Genomic DNA, 8,321 nt, shown 5'->3' with positions numbered 1-8,321 from the left:
CTGGAGTACAGTGGCACAACCATAGCTCACTGCAGCCTTGAACTCCTGGGCTCAAGGGACTCACCTGCCTCAGCCTCCTGAGTGGCTGGGACTACAGGCGCCTGCAACCACGCCCGGCTGTAGCCAGACCTTAAAAGAGTTGTCGCCCTCACAGTCTCTGCCCCACCTCCAATTCTACTAAGACTGCTCTCATCCGTGACCCACCTGAATGTGGCACTGCCACACTGCTGGGCACTCAGGCTGGTCACTGAGCTGCTTACTTGGCTGCACTTTGCCATATGGATGTCCCAGACACCTCAAACTCAACCCATCCAAACTTGAAAGCAGCTCTCCCTCCCAGTCTCAGGAATTGACACCACCACCTACCCAGGTGCACCAGACAGGATCACTGGAGACGCCCTCTCCCCACCTTAACCCCAGCGTATTCAGTAGACGGGGCCCAGTACATGGAGTCTGGAACCCATGTATGCCCGCTGCTACCGCCCAGCGCAGTCCAACAGCGTCCCCTGCTGGCACTGCCTGGCCCATCTCCTGCCTACTCCCTCTGGTTCACGTTCCAGCCTGCTCTTCTAAATCACACCTGCTGAACAGTTTTTTTTGTTTTGAGACGGAGACTTGCTCTGTCACTCAGGCTGGAGTGTAGAGTGCAGTGGCACGATCTTGGCTCACTGCAACCTCCACCTCCTGGGTTTCACACGCGTCCATGTGAAAAGACCACCAAACAGCCTTTATGTGAGCAATAAAGCTTTTTAATCACCTGGGTGCAGGTGGGCCAAAAAGAGTCAGTGAAGGGAGATAGGGGTGGGGCCGTTTTATAAGATTTGGGTAGGTAGTGGAAAATTAGTCAAAGGGGGTTGTTCTCTGGCTGGCAGCGGTGGGGGTCACAAGGTGCTCAGTAGGGGTGCTTTTGAGCCAGGATGAGCCAGGAGAAGGAATTTCACAAGGTAATGTCATCAGTTAAGGCAGGAACAGGCCATTATCACTTGTTTTGTGATTCTTCAGTTACTTCAGACCATCTGGATGAATACATGCAGGCTTGAGCTCAGAGGCCCGACACTGGGTTCAAGTGATTCTTGTGCCTCAGCCTCCTGAGTAGCTGGGACTACAGGTGTGCACCAGCCACCACATTCAGCTAATTTTTGTTTGTTTTTAGTAGAGATGGGGTTTCACCCTGTTGGCCAGGCTGTCATCTGTCCTCGTGATCCACCCGCTTTGGCCCCTCAAAGTGCTGGGATTACAGGCATGAGCACCGCACCCGGCCTGAAAAGCCTTAAATGGCCTCCCAGTGCGTCAGGATCAAGCCCACATTCCTCACCACAGCAAGCCTTTCCCATACTCATATCCTGCCACTCCCTCCCCTCCCTCTAGACCCTTCAGGTCCTCACATGGGCTGTGGTCTCTTCTCCAGACCTTCACACAGCTGTTTCCTCTGGTCTGAGTAGATGTCTTCTTATGCTTCAGGTCTGACTTTGACATCGATCACTCCCTCTGAGAGGCCTTCCAGGATTGACAGCACTGAACTGGGTCCCCATCTGTGTGCTCCGATACCACTCTGTTTCACACATCACGCCTAGCACTAGCCGCACGACAGCAGCCTGTTTGCTGACCCTATTCCCCAAGCGGACTGCGCAGCACCGCGAGAGCAGGGACTGCTGCCCATAAGGGTAGCCCAAAATACAACACAGGCATGGCCCAGAGTAGGTACCTCAACATTTGAGTATTGGACTAACGTTTTCAATGCACCCTACCCCAAATTACCAAAGAATTATCTGTGGTTTTGTTTCCCCAAGGCCAGAATGACGGTTAATTTCCAAATCTGGTGAGGAGAGTTTCACAACAGCCTAAAAGGACAAAATCAGTAAATGGCTCAGTCTGACCACAGGCTGACACTAACCAAAATTAAAGTTAGAGAACAAGATGGGCAACAGCTGCAGGTGGAGGCTTAACCACTACCAGATGACAGAAATGTGAAGGCACCTTCCAAGGACAGGAGACTGAAGTTACAGAGGCAGCTCCAGGAAGGCGAGTGGAGGAGGGCTAGGGCGGGAGGAAAGGGTGTGTGGCGAGGGACGGCTTGAACTTTTTTTTTTTTGAGACCGAGTCTCATTTTGTTGCCCCGGCTGGAGTGCAATGGTGCAATCTCGGCTCACTGCAACCTCCGCCTCCCAGGTTCAGGCAATTCTCCTGCCTCAGCCTCCTGAGTAGCTGGGATTACAGGCACCTGCCACCACACCCAGCTAATTTTTGTACTTTTAGTAGAGACGGGGTTTCACCACGTTGGCCAGGCTATTCTCAAACTCAATCTCAGGTGATCCGCCTACCTCGGCGTCCCAAAGTGCTGGGATTACAGGCATGAGCCACTGCACCCTTGGCCATCTTGAACTTTCAGACAGGTCTTTTAATAATTCCCTAGTGCCCTCAGTTTTTTTTCTCCGTTTTCTTTGGAATGAGCAGAATTAGAGAAAGAGGGGACAATTCGTCACCCACCTAAAAGTAGTTGAATATCAAAATATTTCCATTTTATTTCTGCATCATAAATTTATAATTTTAACAACTTTGATCATTAGCTAATATAGTAATACAAAAAAATGAGGAAAAAGATATTAGTATTTTTCATTTCCATAAAGTGCAGATTTAATTTTCAATTATTTGCCTTAGTAAACATCGTCTTATTTCAGGTCCTCCCCTGCCCTCACTCAAAAAGGGAGGGTGTTTAATTTTTATTTAACAAATATGTAATACCAAGAAAAAAAAGATCCAATAATGTTTTTTGCAAACATGTTTCCAGGTAAGATTTCCAAGGACATCAGTACTGAGTGAAAGTAATCCCTTACAATCAACATGAATGACACACTAACAAGCACGTAATTGAGGCCTCCATGATGATTTGGCAATGTTAAGGTCTCCAGTTGTGAAAAAGGTACATAAATGAATACAAACAGTTGGCTTGACATGTGGCCAAATTACTTTCACCAAAGTTGTTGGAAGCCTTTCTCTGGTTTTGGCCCCTGTAGGAAGTTAATCTCATATTCCCTTAGCAATAATATAAGGTCACTGTTTCAGTCCTACACACTGTTATATTCAATGGGCTTCTTAGTTTACCACATAAGGACTGGCACCTTTTTCAAAAGAATATTGCTAACAGGGTTAAATGAGTGCTAATGGCTGAACGTTTGCCAAATGCTTACATCTGTGATAGTATAAATCTGGATTATTAAAGTTGTCTACTCAAGTATAAAATATATGCAAAACTCTCATAATATAGGCAAAATGTTCAAAAGCCGGGAAAAACCTTTTTGTTTGTTTTTTTAACTTTTACAAGAAAGTGCAACTGCAGGCTCTCTTGAATGATCTTCTAGACAGTTCTGCAGAAAACTCAGCAGTTGGGCTCAGAAAGTAGAGTTCCTCAGGAGGAATTAAAGTTCTTCCTAGAATACAAAGGGACATTTCAGGCAGCTTTCTGAAAGTAAACCATTCGCTTATGACTACACAGTGAGAAACTGGAATGTGTAATAATGAAGGCTTTCGCATTTGTCATAATGTGCTTTTTTTCTCTTACCCCAGGACCTTTAGCTGTTTTGTAATGTTATATAAAGTAGTAACAGCACTTTGTCCAGCACTGACAGCAGGCAGGAAACTAATCAGCTAGGAGAAAATCAGAAGTATGTTCATGTGTTTCATTGTTTTTCAGGTCAAATCTCAATACCTGCAAATAAATCATTAAAAATATATAACAGTTTCTCTGTTATTTTCAGGACTTTATGTAGTTAATGGATAATCAGAGTGAAAGAGGGCTTTCTATCAGTCATCAGTGATACATTCTGTCGCACAGTCAGATTTTCAGCATTTGTTCGGCTGCTGCTAGATGATAAAGGAAGTTTTCTGTTGCTGGTGGAAATCGTTTTTGCTTTAGTGCCTCCAAATTAAGGACTCTCTTTTCTCCATCAGCCGAAACTTCTGAAAATGGTGCTAGGTTGGTAAAGATTTCTCTTGTTTTTAGAGCAATATCCTTTAATAGAACAGGAAAATATGCAACATGTTAGTATCCGAAATTTGAATATTTACTCTGTAGAATTCTTCCTGCTATTTTTTTCAGACTGTCTATAAACTATGAAAAATGAGCTCGGCATGGTGGCTCATGCCTGTAATTCCAGCACTTTGGGAGACCGTGGCAGGAGGATGGCTTGAGCCAGAAGTTAGAGGCTGCAGTGAGCCATGATTGCACCACTGCACTCCAGCCTGGACAACCCTGTCTCCAAAATGAACAACAAAAAAGGTAACTCCTTTTTTTGTTGTTTTGGAGACAGGGTCTTGCTCTGTTACTCAGGTTGGAGTGCAGCGGTGCAATCATGGCTCACTGCAGCCTCGACTTCCCAGGCTCAACTGATCTACCCACCTCAGCCTCCTGAGTAGCTAGGACTACAGGCTTGCGCCACCACACCCAGCTAATTTTTTAATACTTTTTGTAGAGATGGGGTTTTACCATGTTGCCCAGGCTGGTCTCAAACCCCTGGGCTCAAGCGATCTGCCCACCTCAGCCTCCCAAACTGCTGGGATTATAGATCTGAGCCATTGCACCTGGCCTGATAATTCTTTTTAAAGAAAAAAATTAGGAAAAATGAAACAAATTAACTTAGAAAAATCATATTTTTATTATTTGTTTTTTTACCATTTTAGCCATTTTCTGAGTGTATAATTCAGTGGCATTAAGTACATTTGCAACGATGCACAACCATCATCCGTATTTCCAGCACTTTTCACCATCACAAACAGAAACTCTGTACCCATTAAATAACCGCATTTCCCCTCGCTTAGCCCTGGTAACCTCTGCTTTCTAACTCTGTGAATTTGTCTCTCTAGATAGCTCATATACGTGGAATCATACAACATTTACCCTTCAGTGTCTGGCTTACTTCATTAGCATGTTTTCAAGGTTCATCCATGTTATAGCATGTATCAGAATTCTATTCCTTTTTTCGCCCCCCAACAAAAACCACATTCAAAACATTCCATTCCTTTTTCAGCTGAGTAATATTCTACTGTATATAAAGACTACATTTTGTTTGCCCAGTCATCTGCTGAAGGACACTAGGTTGCTTCTGCCACCTTTTAAAGGCTACTGTGAGTAACACTGCTATGGATATTTCCATACAAGTACAGTCATGCACGACATAATGACGTTTTGGTCAACCAGGGACCACATATACAATGGTAGTCTCATAAGATGATAATGCTATATTTTTACTGTATTGTTTCTTTTTCTTTTTCTTTCTTTTTTTTTTTTTTTTTTTGAGATGGAGTTTCGCTCTTGTTGCCCAGCCTGGAGTGCAATGGCACAATCTCGGCTCACTGCAACCCCCCACCTCCCGGGTTCGAGCAATTCTCCTGTCTTGGCTTCCCAAGTAGCTGGGATTACAGGTGCCCACTACCACACCCGGCTAAGTTTTGTATTTTTGGTAGAGACAGGGTTTTGCCATGTTGGCCAGGCTGGTCTCGAACTCCTGACCTCAGGTGATCCACCCACCTCGGCCTCCCAAAGTGCTGGGATTACATGCATGAGCCATCAGGCCCGGCCAAGTCCCTGCTTTCAATTATTTTGGGTATATACCCAGCAACAGCATTGCCAAATCATATGGTAACTCGATGTTTAACTTTTTGAGAAATGCTGCTACTGTTTTTTGAAGGAATCTCTTCCCAAAAGTCCTTGTCTGCCTGGGATAAGTAACCCAGCACCTGCCACGCAGGCTTTATTCCTTTTGGGTGGCTGAGGACTCACTAAAGCGCTCATTAAAATCATGTCTTCTGGCCAGGCGTGGTGGGTCATGCCTGTAATCCCAGCACTTTGGGAGGCCGAGGCAGGCGGAGCACTGGCTCCAGTCAGGAGTTCAAGATCAGCCTGGTCAACGTGGTGAAACCCCATCTCTATTAGAAATACAAGATTAGTCACGTGCGGTGCCAGGCACCTGTAATCCTGGTGCCTGCTACTTGGGAGGCTGAGGCAGGAGAATCATTTGAACCTGCGTGGTGGAGGCTGCAGTGAGCCAAGATTGCACCACTGCACTCCACCCTGGGTGACAGTGAAACTCAATGAAGAAAAAAAGTAAAAAAATCATGTCTTCTTTCTTGTTTGCTGACATCATTAATTCATGCATATATTTTTGAACCCTCACAGCATTCCCAGCACTTTCACTTGCCCTCCCCAAGGTCACATATATTATACTAAGTCATCTAGGTAGCACTTTTAGTCTGTGAACAACACAGTAATGCAAAACTCAAGTTCACATATGTTGCCGATATTTTAAGAGTATGTCTTTAATGCTGGGGGTTAGGTGGGCAGTGAGGATTCACATGGTAGGAAGGCAGCAGCCCCAGAGTCTCCAGTGTTCAGGTCCTCAGGGCAAGATCAGCCCACTCTTCCTGCTCACAGCTGGCCAGGCCATCAGCACTGCAGAGAAATGGCCCCTCTCATCTTTCTGCTGACATGTCACCTCCTTAGAGAGCTGGCCTACCCCTCCCCCAGTATTCTCCACCTCAACCCCTTCTGTCACAGCACCTATCATGGGTTGTAATTATCTTGTCATTCATTATTTTCTGTGCATCTACTCCACTGAAGTACAGGCTCCATGAGGGCAGGGATTTGCTCACCACTGCATCCCCACTGCCAGTGCAATGCCTGACAAACAGAGCTCAAGAAACACTGAGTAAATGAATGGATAAATGGAGAAGGCGCCAGGTTGGGCCGAATGAGTATAGCCTGCATATCAGAGGTGCCCCTGTGCCCCCAGGGAGGACAGGTGCAGACAGAGACAGTCCTTTTGGGCCCTCCAGCCCCAGGTTATGAGTCAGGCATCTAGATGAGGCAACACTGGAAGTTTATCCTTCAGGAGAGGAGCAAGGAGCTGGGAACAGGCCAAATGCAAGGATGCAGGCCACTATGTAGAAAGTACAAGAAATAAAACCCATTTGCCATTCCAGTTGGGCAAGAGCAGAGCAGGTGTCCACTGGTCCACATGGACTCTGGTCCACGTGCCAGGTAGACCCCAGCAAGGAGCTGGCTCTGTGGCATGTGGCAACAGTCACTAAGTGGGACAGGAGTCTGACTGCATTTCTGTTGTCCTGGAGACACGCAAAGCCAAATTTTGACAATCTATCTAGTTCCCCATGTTCAGCAACAACCTCCCCTTTATAATTTGTTCCTCCAGGGAAATTCTCCTAGGAAGAGAGAACGCACTGGCTGGCCCAGAAAAGCCTTCCAGACCACTCGGGAGTTACATTTCTGTTTGCCAACGGTCGGCGTCAGCACCAGCCCCAGTGTATACCTGCCCTCGAGCCCGGTAACTAACTAGATCAGGCCAGCCTGCACCTGCTTGTCCATCATCGCTGTGGCCATCTGCAAACCCTCCTCTAAGCACCTGCCCGCTGGCCTCTCCCACAGCCCCCCCACTCTGCTGATGTGCACACCTCTGCCGCACACCACCCAGCGGCACCGGGTCAGGACTTCCAGTAAGTCAGAAGGTGAAGGAGTTACCTGTATCACCTGGCTGTCTGATTTCTCTGGATCTTCTGCAGACTGAACAATTAGCTGACCCATTTCTTTGTGCAGTTTGCCCATTGCCATGGCCTCTGGTGAGATCAAGAAGGTGAATATTTAGAAATTGACATAATAAAAACTAATCATGCCACCTATCTGAAAACTTGAAAGACCACACTGAGGAAATTTTCAAACAGCAGCTGACAACCTCCCACATGTCCGTTTTTTCACTAGCCACAAATATGACAACATGCTGGGAGGAAAGGCATAATATAATCGTGATTTATACTTCTTGGCCAACATAAAAACACATCACACCAAACCAGATTTCCCCTTCACACCCACCTGACCAGAACTTTTATTTTTCTTCCCAAAGCATAATGAACAATTCTGACTACAACTAAATTGTGACTATAAGCCAAGAGCCTGACCTTCTAGTCCAGCTCTTTTCAGTTAAGAAATTTATCTTTTTGGTGGGAATATTGTGAAAGAGGAGTTTCCTGTCAGTTCTGCAGAAGACAGCTGGGCACTCAGTTCGTTTAGGTTCTTAGAAATGAGCAAAGGAAGCCACCTAAGTTAGCTTGGTTACAAACACTGCTACTGTCTGCACTGAGGAGGTTAACAGAAACTTGTTTGTCACTTCAAGAGACAAACTCCATTCAAACGGTGCTGATTAGGATGAGCCCATTTTATAGACACAGAGCAACACAGGGCAGCAGGGAGATGGCCACTCTTTCTGGTCCTAACGCTTCAGCTGCTTAAGTGGCCCGGGCCACAGCCAGTTTTCTTT

At 46.1% G+C, this 8,321-nt stretch overlaps 1 protein-coding gene and 1 long non-coding RNA gene across 4 annotated transcripts in view; one reads left to right on the top strand and one right to left on the bottom strand.

Annotated features, from left to right (window-relative positions):
- Positions 1-2,497: 2,497 nt before the first annotated feature.
- DENND10 (DENN domain containing 10) overlaps positions 2,498-8,321 on the bottom strand; it is a 32,728-nt gene continuing 26,904 nt past the window's right edge. For 2 of the 3 annotated variants that reach the window (XM_050803988.1, XM_050803990.1), the window contains 2 exons: positions 7,529-7,623; positions 2,498-4,009 (listed from right to left, as the gene is read on the bottom strand). In XM_050803988.1, coding sequence (XP_050659945.1) covers positions 3,833-4,009; positions 7,529-7,623 — 272 coding nt within the window. In that variant the 3' untranslated portion in view covers positions 2,498-3,832. Of the gene's footprint in view, positions 4,010-5,252; positions 6,474-7,528; positions 7,624-8,321 lie in introns of those variants that run through there. The other variant, XM_050803989.1, reaches the window with a different exon arrangement.
- On the top strand, positions 4,005-8,123 carry LOC126962706 (uncharacterized). The gene is made up of 2 exons (XR_007728785.1): positions 4,005-4,276; positions 7,203-8,123. It is a non-coding gene; the product is annotated as an uncharacterized LOC126962706 (long non-coding RNA).

Source organism: Macaca thibetana, chromosome 9 (genome assembly GCF_024542745.1).
Source record: "Macaca thibetana thibetana isolate TM-01 chromosome 9, ASM2454274v1, whole genome shotgun sequence".
In the NCBI taxonomy this organism is placed as follows: Eukaryota; Metazoa; Chordata; class Mammalia; order Primates; family Cercopithecidae; genus Macaca; species Macaca thibetana.
Note: the sequence above shows the minus strand (reverse complement) of the source record. Positions and strands in the feature narration are given on the sequence as shown.